Here is a 15697-nt window from a genome sequence, read left to right as displayed (position 1 = left end):
CAAATAAACCTGTTTGAGTATAACCTGGTGTTTGATTATTGACCTTGTCCACCCCAGTCCAACTCCAGTATCTCCATATCCATCTTTAATGCCTGCATCCAAGCAGAACTATTTTGATTTACCTTTCCAAATTCTATGCATGTTTGCTCAGGAGCCATCTTGTTTGACAATGGCCTTTTTGCTACATAATTATCTATGGAATCCTCCTTAGAAAGTTTTGTGTGAACCTCATGGGTTCTGTCTATCAACTTGTGTTGCATTAGCAGTGTTCAGTTCTTTTAACATTTCATTTCAACAAATTTCATTGATTGAATTGTGAGAAGGAAAAGAAGCCCTTTGATCTCATCAATCCTCCTCGAGGGCTTTTCCTGGCATTCTGTTGGATCTGTTGCTATCATCTTTAATCAATTATACCCCTCTGACTGCACTTCTATTTTGAGGTACCCTCTTGTTCTCAAACTTGACTCAGCGCCACTATTTTCTCTCTGTGGAACTACTTGTCCTGTAATTAAATTGGCAGCAATGGGAGATGGCATGCTGTCAATGGGATGTCAATTGTGGAAACCAGCAATTAAGCGGCTGTCTTTTGGGAAAGTAACTCCACCAGTCTGGCTTGTAGAAAGTGTAGGCTTGGGAGCACCATTCCATCTCAAAGTCAGGAAATTCAAAACCATAGGAAAATCTTTACCAATGTTTCAGGTTGATAACCTGTCACCAATGCTTAGAGGGATGAGCAAAATCATGTGTTTTTATGGAGGGCCTTAAAAATGTGAGGTAGGAGGAGAGGCTTCAGTATCTGGGAAGTGTATTACAGAGTGTGGGACAAAGGCACTGAAGTTACAACTGCTAGTGCTGTGATTTCAAGAGGAGGAATGCACATGTGGCTAGAGTCAGACATTTAGTGATTTTCGGGAAAGTTATACTTCCAAAGGAGATTGAAGAGGTAGGATGAGATCTTAGGTGGATTCAGTTTAGGTACGTGATAGCCTAGTGGTATTATCACTGGACGATCAATCCAGAAACTCAGCTAATGTTCTGGGGACTCAGGTTTGAATCCTGTCAAGGCAGATGGTGGAATTTGAATTCAAAAAAACAAGTATCTGGAATTAAGAATCTATTAATGACCATGAAACTGTTTTCTATTAGCAGAAAAGGCAATCTGGTTCACTAATGCCTTTTAGGAAAGGAAATCTACCATCCTCTACTCATCTGGCCTACAGATGATGCCAGACCCACAGCCCTCTGAAATGGTCTATCAAACCACTCACTTGTATCAATCACTACAAAGTCTCAGAAAAATGAAACCAAACAGATCACCTGGCATTAACTGGAAAAGACAATAGCGGAAACAGACATCTTGATGCTGCAAAATCCTCCTTACTAACACCTAGAGGTTAGTGTCAAAATTGGGAGAGCAATCCATAGGCTCGTCAAGCAACAGGCTGACAGAGTCATACTCATAGAATTGTACATTACAGATAATGTCCCAGACACCACTATCACCATCCCTGGATACGTCTTGTCCCACTAACAGGACAGATGCAGCAGTGGTGGTTAGAGAGTGGTATACAGTCAGGAGGGATTTGGCCGAGGAGTCCTCAACATTGACTCCAGACTCAATGGCTTCAGGTTAAACATGAGCAAGGAATCCTCCTGCTGATTGCTGTGTACTATCCTCCCTCAGCTGATGAATCAGTACTCCTCCATGTTGAACAACACTTAGAGAAAGTACTGAGGACGGCAAGGACACAAAACATACTCATGATGGGGGATTTCAATTTCCACCACCAAGAGTGGCTCAGTAGCAATACTACTAATTGAGAAGGTTGGGTCCGAAAGGACGTAAAGGCTGATTCGGCTGGGACCTGTTTCACTAATGTAGGAGGTTGATAGGTTACCTTATAGAGGTTTATCGAATTATGAGTGGTATGGATAGGATTAATGATTGGTATCTTTTCCCTAGGATGGGGTTTTCAAGATGAGGGGGCATATTTTTAACGTGAGAGAGATTTAAAAAAGAAATGGGGGCAAATTTTTTACACAGAGTGGTACGTGTCTGAATTGAACTTCCTGAGCAATTGGTGAATGCGGACACAGTTATGTTTAAAAGGCACTTACATAAGTACATGAATAGAAACATTTTGGAGGGATGTGGGCCAGGACCAGGCAGGTTGGTTGAGTTTAGTTTGCGATTACATTTGGTGTGGACTGGTTGAACCGAAGGGGCTGTTTCTGTGCGGTATGACTCTATGACATAGTTGCTAGACTAGATTAGATTAGATTAGATTACTTACAGTGTGGAAACAGGCCCTTCGGCCCAACAAGTCCACACCGCCCCGCCGAAGCGCAACCCACCCATACCCCTATATCTACCCCTTACCTAACACTACGGGCAATTTAGCATGGCCAATTCACTTGACCTGCACATCTTTGGACTAAGTGGTGCGAAAGTCAACAAGAGAGAAAAACATGATCTCATCCTTACCAATCTACTGGCTACAGGTGTATCTGTCCATGACAATAACAGGAAGAGTGACCACCACACAATCCTTGTGAAGACTAAGTCCTACCTTCACTTTGAAAATAACTTCCATAGTGCTGTGTGGCACGATTGCCATGCTGAATGGGACAGACGTTGAACAGATCTAGCAACTCAAGACTGGGCATCCGTGAGGTACTGTGGGCCATCAACATTAGCAGAATTGTCTCCAGTACAATCTGCAACCTCATGCCCTGGCATATCCCCAATTCAACCACTACCATTAAACTAGTTCAATGTAGTAGGCATGCCAGGAGCAGCACCAAACATACCTGAAAATGAGGTGTCACTCTGGTGAAACTACCAAACAGGACTATTTGCGTGCCGAAAAGCAAAAGCAGCAAGTGGTAGAAAGAGATGTGAGCCTATAACCAACACATTTAATGTAAGCTCCGCAGTCCTGCCACATCCAGTCATAAATTGATGGTGGACAGTCAAACAACTCATTGGAGGAGGGAACTCCACAAGCATCCTCGGTGATGGAAGAGCCAAGCACATCATTGCAAAAGATAAGGCTGAAGCATTCACTGTAATCTTCAGCCAGAACTGCTGAGTGGAGGATTCATGTTGGCCTCCTCCAGTGGTCCCCAGTATCACGGATACCAATCTTCAGGCAATTCAATTCACTTCGCTTAATATCAAGAAATGGTTGGAGACACTGGCTACTGCAAAGGCTTTAAGCCCTGACAACATTCCAACAATAGCACTGAAGACCTATGCTCCAGAACTTGCCAGTCCCCAAGGCCAACTTTTCCAGTACAGCTACAACACTGACAGCTACCCGGCAGTGTGGAACATTGACCAGGTATGTCCTTTACATAAAAAGCAGGACAGATCAAACCTGGTCAATTCCAACCACGTCTGTCTACTCTTTATTATAAGTAAAGTCATGGAAAGTGTCATCAGCAGTGCTATCAAGCAGCACCTGCTCAGTGACGCCCAGTTTGGGTTTTGCCAGGGCCAAGCAGCTCCTGATCTCAGTGCAGTCTTTGTTCAAACATGGCCAAAAGAGTTGAACTCCAGAGGGGAGGGGAGTGACAGTCCTTGACAGCAAGACTGTATTTTACCGTGTGGGAACAAGGAGCAAAACTGGAATCAGTGGGTATCGGGGCAAAGGCTGCACTGGTTGGGGTCATTTCTGGCCGCAGGAAGATGATTGTTGTTGGTGGTGGTCAGTAATCTCAGCTCCAGGACATCTCTGCAGAAGTTCCTCAGGGTATTGTCTGAGGCCCAAACCTCTTCAACTGCTTCACCAATGACCTTCTCTCCATCATAAGGCCAGAAGTGGGAATGTTTGCTGATAGTTGTGCAATGTTCAGCACCATTCACAGCTGATTAGGGGGCTAGAGCAGTCCGTGTTCAAATGCAACAACATCTGGACAATATCCTGATTTGGACTGACAAGTAGCATTCACACCATACAAATATCAATCTATGACCATTACCCCTTGACATTCAATGGTGATACCATCACTAAATAGTCTACTGTCAACATCCTGGGGTTATAATTGAACAGAAACTCAATTGGACTTACAATTTGAACAAACTGGCTACAAGGACAGGTCAGAGGCTAGGAATACTACAATGAGCAAATCACCTCCTGACTCCCCAAAGCCTGTCCATCATCTACATGGCATAAGTCACGATTTTGATGGAATGCTCCCCATTTACTTGGATGGTTGAGGCTCCAACAACACTCAAAGCTTGACACCATCTAGGACAAAGCAGTCCACTTGTTTGGCATTACATCTACAAGCATCCACTCCCTCCATCACTGACACTTAGTCACAGCAGTATACAGTTTCTACAAGATTCACTGGAGAAATTCACTTGAGATCCTCAGCCAACACCTTCCAAACCCACGACCACTTACATCTCGAAGGACAAGTGCAGCAGATACATGGGTACACCACCACCTTCAGGTTCCCTTCCAAGACACTCACCATCCTGAAATATATCACCATTCCTTCACTGTCGCTGGGTCCAAATCTGGGAATTCCCTACCCAGAGGCATTGTGAGTCAACCTATCGCAGGTGGTCTGCAGCAGTTCAAGAAGGCAGCTGACCACCACCTTCTCAAGGGCAACTGGGATGGGCAATAAATGCTGAGCAGTGAGCAACATCCACTTTCCCCAAATGATTTTTTTTTAAATGCAGTAACTAAAATTTTAAATTTGAAGCTGTGGATGACTGACAGATAGCCTGGGAATAGGACTATGCCATTCAGCTTTGCCTTTGAGCCTATTCTACTTTTCATCTAGATTGTGGCTGATCTGAATCCTGAATCCATTTACTTGGTTTGATTGCATAAGAGTTAATGTTAGCCTGGTTTTCCTTTTAAAAAAGTTTCTATTGTGCTTCCTATCATTAACTCTAGAATGATTAGTTCTAATTTTATGGTTATTTGATTATTCACCATCTACTACACTTCTGTCCTGGACTTGTTTACTGGATGAAGCAATGTAATGCAGGTTAGTGAAGACCAGTGATATATGTGATGCATGTATATATCACATATATATGTGATATATGTAGAACTTGACACAGACAAGGATAAAGGCAGCACAGTTTTGGATGAGTTGAGATTTACAGAGGATGTAAGATGAAGATTATTAAGAAGAAGGAATAGTGGAATATTGAAGGTAAAAAAAAATATGGTTGCAGATTTTAATAGCAAACAGGTTTCACTATCCTTAATTCAGCTTAAGTTATGAACATTAATTTGAATAAGACACTAGCAGTCTTAAATGATGGTGAGGGGTTGAAATGGAGGTAGTGCAAGGGATGGAGAGTTTATTGTTGGATTAAGATGATGTCTGAAGGAAATGAAAGCTGATCCCAGACTGGACACGGGGCAACTGATCTGATGCTACATTAACAGTAGACAGATCAAGAGGCCTGGTGGTGAAATAGAGGTGGATGTCATCATCAGAATGGATAAATTTGCACGCAGCTTAGGGAGGAATGCTTGAGGAATTCTGCAGTATGTGGGGACATTAGGCATAGTTCAGCCTGGTGTGAAGTCCACCCTCCCTTGTCCCTTTTATTGTTGTGCCACACAAATCACTACAAAGTGTGATTTAGGTTGTGTTTACTTGAATTCTTAATCCCAACTCATTCGTGAGGCATTAAGAGTTTTTCCTTTGATGGCTGCCATGGCTGTCAATAAGACTGACACCCAGTTCTACCATACCACATCTCTCCTAATTTCCTAATTTGTAGCATTACGTATCTGATATCCAGAACTCCATTTGTAGAAATTTCCTGTAACTAAGTTTGCAAAGATTGAAGCTCTTCTCTTCACAGCCCCACATCAGATTTTGTTCCATCGCTAGCCACTGACTTCAATCATTTCCCTGGTAACAAATATTCTGAGATTTAACCAGAATACTTGTATTTTTACTGTTGTATTTCATACTGAAATATATATTACCCAGAGCAATGTATGCATTTTTGATCTCCTTACCTTCATAAACATGGTGCAGATATGAAACGCTGAATTACTTTTTTTCTGAACAATTACTGTTCTATAACACTGTGATAGAATGAGTGCAACAAAATTTATTGATTCCTGAGATGGTTGAGTTGTTCTATGAGGATAGATTTGGAAGGTCAAGCTTGTACTCCTAAAGTTTTGAAAAACTGAGGGCTGATTTTGAAAATGTTACAAAATCTTAAAAAGCTCAACAAGTTAGTTGCAGAAGGGATGTTTCCCTGGTTGGGGCGTTAATCCACAATTAGGAATCATAACCTTCAAGTAACACCATTTAGGACTGAGCTGAGGAGGAAGCTTTTCATTCAAAGAGTCATGAATCTTTCACATTCTCTACCCAGATAGTCTATGGGGGCTCTGTCATTGATTTTGCTTGGGACAGAGATGAATAGATTTCTAGATATTAAAGGCATCATGTGATATTGAGATAGATTGAGAAAATGGAATTGTGGTAGAAATTGGCAGAAAATCTTGTTGAGTGACAGAACAGGTTTCAGGGTCTGAATGGTCTGTTCATGCTCCTATTTCCTGTTTTGCGACCACAGTTTCTCAGCCTAGTTTCTGACCACATATCCATTCATCATAAAGACCACCAATTTCAACTTCAGTAACAATATCCCTTTACCAGATCATCTGTTATTGAAATCCTCATCCACACCATTGTTTCCATAAAACTTGACTTGTGCAACAACCATTCTTTTGGCAGGCTTTCCATTTTCCATCCTTCATAAACTTGTGCTCAACAAAACTCTGTCATCCAAGATCTAATACACATCCATTTGCCTATCTACTGGTTGTTGACTACGTTGGTTCCTTGTTCAGCAGTACCTCAACCTTAAGTTATTTTCCTTTTTCTCAAATTCATGAATAGTGATGTTGTCTCCCTAGTTCTGCAACTTACTGCAGCCATTCAGTTGGGCTTCCTGCTGATCCTCCGTTTTAATCAGTCCAACCATCCCTTCAACTGCCTAAGCTTAAATTTTCTTTCTTAAATAATTAAACTTCTGTACTCCATGTTCCTATGCTTCTTAAAACTTTCATCAAACTATTTCATCAAACTTTGGGCATTTATACTGTGGTGTATTATCTTTTTTCTTGCTCTTGAGAGCATTTTTATTACGTTTTGCTGTGTTAATTGATTTATGCATGCATGTTGTTGTTATATTAAGGAGATTATTTTTAGGGAAGGAATTATCTAAGAACCATGTTGTTAAAAGGCTCTTGTGATTGCTAACATCTATGAAATTGTACAAAAGCACTTACTAAGGAGAAACATACCCCCAAATGCATTTTTATGTAGATGTAAATTAAACTGAGTTAATTATTGTAAAACATAAATCAATCTACAGAGCACATACATTCAAATTATTTAGGAAAGCTTTCAAGAAGGCAGTGTTTGTTTCTTTGATCAAAATGTTGTATTTATTTGCAACTTGTTTACTTAGTTCTGTATATGGAGCAATTTACACACATTTGGCTATTTGGAGTGCTTAGTCACAAAAAAGGTCACTTATTGCAGGCATCTATTGTTTTTTTTTCAAAGCATGGAATATACAAACATTTATCAGAAAATGTAAGTTAAAAGTTAGGCTGCTAGTTTAAATTTAGATTTGTCTTTTAACATATAAATAGACTAGGCGTTGAAATCAAAGCAGCTGACTCCATTCATTGAACAATGGGATTGCTGCCACAGTCAGAAGCTTCATGTGTGTGAATAAGCCACATCCCGGTGCTAGTTAATTAGCAAAGGATTATTAATGATGCATTGCTGCATTTGCTAGTCTTAGCCCTATTATTACAGTCAAATGCGTTCGTACACAAGGCAGGAATGGTCATTGTGATGCAAAGAACAGATTAGTCACATTAACATAAGAAAAGTGCAGAGGGCTTTTTTGTTTTTTGTTTATACAAAGCCACGTCCTCAAAGGAGTTGTGATTTCAACACTAAATACTACTTCACTAGTGCTTTGTAACTTCTCTCCTGCCAAAGAGTACATAAAGATAAAAAGGCATAAAAGAAATAGTTTCAAAATTATTTCTGCATTTACTAAATCCAATCTATTTAAAAATGTAAATAAAGTGAATTAATTTCCCCTTTCTTCCCCAACCCCCCCCCCCCCCCCCACTTCCGTTTTCCCCCATATCTACCTGGAATACATTTCTGCACATATTTATGAATAAATACTATCATTGTCCAGAAATCTGCCATTTTAGATCTCCCTCTTTTCCTTAATGTTCCATTTCTTTTAATGGAAGCTAGAACATAGTCTAGGAAATAAGTCAGAGCTTCTTGACCCTGATAAAGAATGCTACTGATATTGTATCATCTACATCATTTAGTTGTTAATGTATTTAACCTTTTTAAAACCTGCGTCCAATTGCTTTCAGTTGATTCACTGTTTAAACCTACATTTTATGACTATTTCTTTCAAAGGATTTATTTTCAAAACCACTTTGGAGATTTCTTTTCAATTGCAAAACTGAAAATGCAAATGAATTTTGACAAAATATACCTCAATTTAATTCTTAAAAATTGTAACCTGCATAACATTCTTCATTAATATCATTGAAGAATGCCAAGAATGAATATAATAGAAACTTAAACAGTGTACCAAAAGTTGGTTAATTCCCATATTCCCAGCAACACTTACTATTTCCAGCCTCTGTGATTCCCCAGCTATGGCTCTGATATTCAATCTTAAATCCACATTAGGGATTGGAGCATATTGTTGAACTTTTAGTTTTACTATTTATCACCACATTTGGCTGAACTACATCAATCCATTCTCTTCACCTCCTTCACCATAACTGCTTAAGACTCTCTGATCATCCCTGGTGCACCAAGATACCAGCCACCTCTACCGTTGCAGTTTCTTTCCAACCAGCTTCACATTCATTCCACTCTGCTCCAACTTTACCTCTACCACCAAATTTGAACAGCTCAAAGCCACTTTTGCTGCAAAGAAAGAAAGCATGTGTTTTGTTGGTTCACTGACCAATTTGATGCCCACCAAGCCAACCACTACCTGAGGTCACCTTCACCCTGGCCCAGTACACCCATCATTTTCTAGTTTATTTTCTGAACCACCAGACTGTCTTTGAGCTCTTCTTTTGAACCTTGATCCCAATGCACCGAAGCACTTGACTGTTCAAATTTCTGTCCTGGCCTCCGTGCTAATCAGTATTATAAATGCTTCTGTCTCTTCAATAAAACACTCGAATCCTCTACTACTTTTGTGCTGCCAGACTGCTCATCTGATATCCACTTGCATACGAAGCATAATTTCTTGCAAGTAACTATTAGAAAGACCAAAATCATAGTGGGAAACCCGAGAGCAAACTCTCTAATCTTGCCACCTACTTCAATTTCTTGCTCTTGCCACAACAATTTGAAGACAACCTGTCCTCCTTAAACTGAGCTGAGTTTCTTACTCAATATTCTCTATTATTAAGACAATATGCTTGTACCTCTGATCTTACACTGTCACTTGTTGTTTCGATCTCTCATCCATGTCTTTATCACTGGTGAATGTGGCTTTACCAGTAGTATCCAGGTTTAGCTTCCACTTAGCACCCTTCATGGCTGATCCAAAGCTCTGCTGCCTGTGTCCTTTTCCACTCCATGCTTTGTGTACTCAATACCCTTTATTCATCAGTTTCTAGACTTATAAAGTTGGGTAAAGATGCAAGGATGGGGAATATGGGCATGAGTTGCAGGGGAGGGATTTAGAGGGCAAGTCTAAGGTTGTCGGGGTTTGCATACTGCTTATAGGGGCTGCAAGAGCACTCCTGATTTCCTGGTGCCACAAAAGAAAGTTTTTTTTTAAAAAAAGCCTCACCTTTCAGGGGTATTGTGTTCCAATTCTGGCCTGATTTGCTTTCAGCAGACTCCCTGCTCGGCAGCAAGTTAAAATGTCACTGGGATGCAATTGGCATCAAAAGATCTCAATTAGTGCTTCATGTATGTACTTTTGTTGCCTGAATAAGCAACATTCTAGAGTATAAATCCAGACTTTGAATTTCCCACCTTCCCAGGCATAGTTCTGTGGGGCAAAACTGTTTAAAAATTCTTGATTGTTTAATGTGTAGATATATCCAAATTTTTTTTTGTAAAATTAACATTTCCAATTTAGTAGTATTCTGGATTGCTGCAAGATTTATAAAGCAGTTTTAGAACCCTTATTTTGGAATCCAACATCAGTATGATAGTATGAACTACTTATTTGTATTTAATATTGTACAAAAGTTCTCCCCAATGTTGCTTATATCACAAACATAAAAGGATTTTAATATTGATAAAAAATGATAAGCCTGTTTTATGAAGGGTCAATCTTGGCATTGGCAAAATGAATCAGTCACGGTATGAAAATGGGGTATATAATGTGTATGAGTGAAAGAATTTTGCATCTGAAAACGCCATCTTGCTTTAGGTTTTTTTTGTACTGTGTGTTCACATCACAGTTTGTGTACTCAAGGAGCTGACCTTCACTTTACATTCCCAGTTTTTGGCTTTGTGATTGTTAGTAACTAGGATCAAAGGGCAGAGGTCAGCAGCGTAAGTACACAAATGGTGCATTACTGCTCTTCATCCTTTCTGCAAAAAGTTAAATAACTTAAAGATTGTGAGAGGATGAGCAATTTATTTTTTTCCTTGTCTTACAAACAAATTTAGTTCAGGATTTTTTTCAATATGCTTTTGTGATTGTTACGTATTTTAAATTATATATTGAGTGTTTTAACTATTGCTTGAAATGTTCCAGATTGACTGCATCTAATATATTGCCATTTTCAGCAGTAAATGGATCAACCCAGACATGCAAATTTTGAAGTCACTCAAAAGCATTTAAAGGAGAAGTATCTTTAATAACTTTTACTATTATTGGTTGTCATTTATACTTGAGTCAAATGTCTATGCGGCCAGGATTTGGTCAGGCAATATCCTTTTTCTAACGATGACCTTACTAGTAAGGATATTTACAATAATATCAGAGTTAAATCATTAATATTTTGAATAGTGAAAGTTACTTGCTTCATTTAGTCCAATGAGAAGCCGTCAGATAACCTTTCTGTTTTTAAAATACTTAACCACTTGAATTCTTTAATTTGAATTTGAAAAGCCCCTTATCTGTGACATCACACAATTAACATAAAGATCTGATTTTGCTGGCTTTCGTCAACATAATGGCAGCGAGATGTGCTTCCAAGAGGACATGGCTTGCTGATCAGGAGGGGGGACTAATCATGTCATTTTAAATGCTTCTGTCTTACTTGGAATGAAGACGGAATCAAACTTTATGGAAGGTAAAGTACTGTATTATACTTTGACGTGGAATACTGCTGTCGAAAGTCTGTTTCAAATGCAATTCTTAATGTTTTGTAATGAGCAGTAGGATTTGCTGTTTGGTACTGCTCATTTTAAGCCCTTGATTATACATTGGCATTGATGGATCTGTGAGGGAGGATTCTGGCTTGTAATAGATGGCCTTGCTTTACCATTGACAACACATGTGCCCCGATTCTCTAGTGAATCCCTTTGCAATCGTCACCAATTCAGTAGTAATTCAAGCAAGTGTTTGGATTGTTTAAATGTAAGTTTGTCATCAGAAGTGGAGCAGAGCCTGAGGTCGTATAACAGCAGTTTTAGATTAATTCATGTTTTATAATTACTTCGGTGTTGCCTAGCTACAGTGTGAATGACAAAAGAAACCGAAATTAAAACACTTACGAGGACCATACAATGCATACGTTTGCTGTTGCTCATTGTCACTTAACCTCCCAATTTTAAATTAAATGCTACTGTTCTCTGTTTAAGGGTTAATCTTTGAGGTTACAATGTTAACAAAAAAAATAGAGCTATCAGTTCCATTCAGATAACCTTTGGTCATCAGAGGACTCGAAGCAAAGTTGTGACCTTAGGGCTTGAACTTTACAGTCACATGACCAGCTTGTAAACTGACCTGTGGGGTTGACTGTTGCATCTAAGCTTCCAGAAACTAGCGCTGGGAAACATGAGGTGCTTTCTAACTGCTGATAATTTGTAGCAAATATTTGCATGGATGGCTGCTATGCAAGTTACGGGAGAAGAATGAAATGGATACATGGGAAGGTAGTATGAATGTTAGTTATTTAACATTTGGTATCAGCTGCTATCTAGTTTTTCTAAAGAAAGCTACCAGCAAACATTGGCCTCGGGGGAGGAGACTCAGCAACTGCCTTAATTTTTAAACGCGTAAAGTGACATAATTTTGTTCTTAACACTATTCTATGTGTACTTTTTGTGAAGAAACAGAAAACTCCAGCAAACCTGTTTTTTTCCATGCTATTACTTCGATAATGACTTGCATGTTCTGGTTTTTGATTAACAGATTATTCAACTGGGATCTGCTTTCTGCATGTCGTGCTCTTTTTCAGTTGGCTTGGTAGAGAGTTGTTTAAGAAGCCCTTTGTTTTAACTCTTTGAAAAGGTCTTTTTATCTTATGCTTGTTAATTTTTGATGAAATCATGGTGACTCGTGACAACTGCTTCTGAAGTGTAACCTACTATGCCCAACCCCCACCCGCAAATCTCCTAGGGGTTAATACTGACTCTAAATGATTTAAGGTAGCTAAACGAGTTTAGAGAATGGAATGCAAAGAAAGGCAAAACATCGATGTCTCTTAAAATATCTGTTTTCAGAGCCTTTTTATTAATTTGGAAAATAGCCTAGCCTATTTCTAGGCTTCCATTGTTTGTATATGGGCAGCTAGAGAACTTGGGAGCATCTGATGGCCATTAAATCCTCTGTAGGCCACAGCTTGTGGCTGATATCCCACAGGCCCAGTCAAACTCTTACTCCTGCTGCCTGTAATTAACTGCTATTGTTTTCAAAACAGTAGAAAATCATGGTTGGAAATATTTTATTTTTGAAATAAGCATATTTTCTAAAGATTGAAATCTTTTGAGTAAAACCATAGCATTTTTAATAATAAAAGCACCTTTTTCAGGCTTAGATTTATGCTGTGGTCATGACAGATTTTTCTGTATGTATACGTTAGGCCTCCAATGTCTATTTGATAGGAATGATCAGCTGGAACAGGAGGTGGGAATGTATCGTGTCCCCTAAATCTGTGTATAACAGCTGAGTATGAGGATAAATTAATTGGTGGTTTTATATAAATGAACACAGTCTCTGTGATGAATGTTATTTTCTTAAAGAAATGTTTAGAATTTTATTTTCTTCAGCTGCAATATACATACTTTTTAAAAAGTGCACATTTTTAAATTTGATCCTGAAAGTTACAATTGAAAAATGCTTATCAGTCTTCTACTTTCAGTTGTATTTTCAGTTTTTTTTGTATTATCAAATAAGCCAAAAAGTACTGTATTGCCTTGTTATTTGTTTTGAACACCCTTCAAATTCAGTTACATGTTTGAGCAGAACACTTAGGAACTAACTGTGATTTCTAGCAAAAAATTGTAATTGAAATATTAATAAAGTGTGAATATGCTCTATTTTGCAATTATCTACTTTCAAGAAAATATTTAAAAATGCATTTGGTCTTTTGAAATGCTAATATGTTTGTTTCTGTGTGATTAGCTGTCAAGTTAACATTACATAGTCAAATAATATATTCTCACTGTGCATTTATGCTAGCTTAAACATAAATTAAAAATATAACCTCTTTCACATACTTTATACCTCGTTTTTGTTCTGGAAAAGCTGAACTACTGTTACCTTTTGTCATTTTAATGTAAAGCTTTTTTAATATCCAAGCTAAGATGTTTCTATCTAACGTTTCTAATGTTATGGCACCATAATGCAGCTTCATTATCAAAGATCCTTAGCTTTTGTGAATTGTGTTTAGTAGAAATGAAAATGTCATGTTTGAATGTAATAGTTTTTCTATTTTATATTACTTTTAGCTATTTATTTTCCACGAGCTGAAAACCAGTATGTTCCATGTGTACTTTCAGTCCATACAATGTAAACAGTGGTTTTGGATTTTTAAAAAAACTGTATATGATTTGTAAGTCATGAAACAAACCAATTGAAAATTTACATTAAAATGTAGTTGCAATAGAAATTTGGTAGAAGAAAATCTACTCCATGTAGAGAATATCTAAATATTGCTTTCATTAAAGCTATTTTTAGCAATGTTTTCCATGCTTCTTGCTGTCAGTTGCAATAATGTATTTTTTAAATAGCTTGAGGAATGTTTACTATTTAACAAACAGACGGTATGTGTTATTGCATTGTTGGTTTAGAATTGAGTATAACAACCTTCATCTAACATTGTACACAAAATCATTAGGTGAATAATGTAATATGATTTTCCTAAAACCAAATGAAAAAATGGACTTTTTGTACATATGCTTATGTGCTGCTTAAAAAGGAAAAACCTGATTGCATTAGGGGTTGTAACTGAGACAGTTACTTGATCATTATCACTTGGGTATAGTGCTGCTGCTGGAATACAGGGGCTTAATTCAGTTGAGTTTTTCATTATTAGTGCGATTTGTGGAATACACGAGAACAGCACAGTCTGGTCTTTCAACGTGTAATTTGCCAAGCAGGAAGTCTTATTTATTTTGCTTAGCTCCTAGGTTTGGTTGGTGTGTGTGTGTGATGGTAGGGGGAGGTGGGGCAGAGGATAGTGGAGAAAAGGAGGAGGCAGGGGAGTGGAAGGAAGATTGATGTTTGGGGGTTGGGAGTGGAAGAAAGGTGGGGGAGGGCATTAAAGGCTTAAGTGATTACTGTACCTAGGATAAATTGCATTGGCTCTGTGTGGACCCACCCTAGTTTTGATGGATCTGTGGTGAATCTAATAAGGGTTTTTATACCTAAGTTTGTATCTTTTGCAGTGACCTTCAGTATAGAGCTAGATCACTTAAGATTAGGCTTTCTCGGAGCCTTTGAAACCATTTGTTGTTGATTAGCTTTGCTAGGGCTCTCTAAAACCATTTATTATTCTTTGTCAACTGAGGTGGACTTTGGTTTTTGTTAGGAAATATCCATTTTTATGAATTATACTTTTTCTCATTGTCCTAGTTCTGGAAGAGATATTTGAATTTAGTCTTCTAACTTGTGTTAGGGAATTAGCAAAACACGGGCAATTCTTCAGATCTATCTTTTCGAGAATTGAAAGACTTTAAGGAGAACTTCTTGACAATTGAGTGTAGGGACGCTTGAAATTCTGTGTGCAAGATAATTTTGAAATAGATCTTCCACTGACTCTCATGACATCTTTCCCTTTTTTGTATCTTAATTGATAGGTGTGTCAGCGAATTATAATTGTATTTTTTTTTTTCAGGATTAGCTTGAAATCATGTATTTGTCAATGTACTAGCTGTTACTAATCCCTGAAGTCTTGATCATTCATTTTATTCCTCAATAAACATAACAATAGCAACTTTATCTGATCATTATGTGAGGAAGCTGGCTATGTTCAATTTGACTGCTGCATTTTCTGCAACAGCGATTGCATTTCAAAAATATGTATTTGGCTGTTTTTGTTTTTAAAAAACAGAGACTTTATCAGCATAAATAATGCTCTGTCAATGGAACACATCTTGCCTTTCCTTCTAAATTGAACTGAATTGTTTTCTGAAGAGCCTGCAGCAAAATATTTTGGTTCCTCCATTCGATTTCATGAGTTCACAAGAACTAGGAGCAGGAGTAGGCAAT

General features: G+C 38.2%; 1 protein-coding gene across 7 annotated transcripts in view; it reads left to right on the top strand.

The window, feature by feature from the left end:
* The window catches only part of LOC140469547 (nuclear receptor subfamily 6 group A member 1), a 381258-nt gene that overhangs the window by 183307 nt on the left and 182254 nt on the right, over positions 1–15697 (top strand). Inside the window, exon 1 of one of the 7 annotated variants that reach the window (XM_072566161.1) lies at positions 11218–11333. The exons of 5 other annotated variants lie outside the window; for them this stretch is intronic. In XM_072566161.1, coding sequence (XP_072422262.1) covers positions 11306–11333 — 28 coding nt within the window. In that variant the 5' untranslated portion in view covers positions 11218–11305. Of the gene's footprint in view, positions 1–11217; positions 11334–11851; positions 12139–15697 lie in introns of those variants that run through there. One more of the 7 variants, XM_072566162.1, reaches the window with a different exon arrangement.

Source organism: Chiloscyllium punctatum, chromosome 49 (genome assembly GCF_047496795.1).
Source record: "Chiloscyllium punctatum isolate Juve2018m chromosome 49, sChiPun1.3, whole genome shotgun sequence".
NCBI classification, from domain to species: Eukaryota; Metazoa; Chordata; class Chondrichthyes; order Orectolobiformes; family Hemiscylliidae; genus Chiloscyllium; species Chiloscyllium punctatum.
The sequence above is the reverse complement of the archived record's forward strand: the minus strand, read 5'-3'. Positions and strand labels throughout refer to the sequence as shown.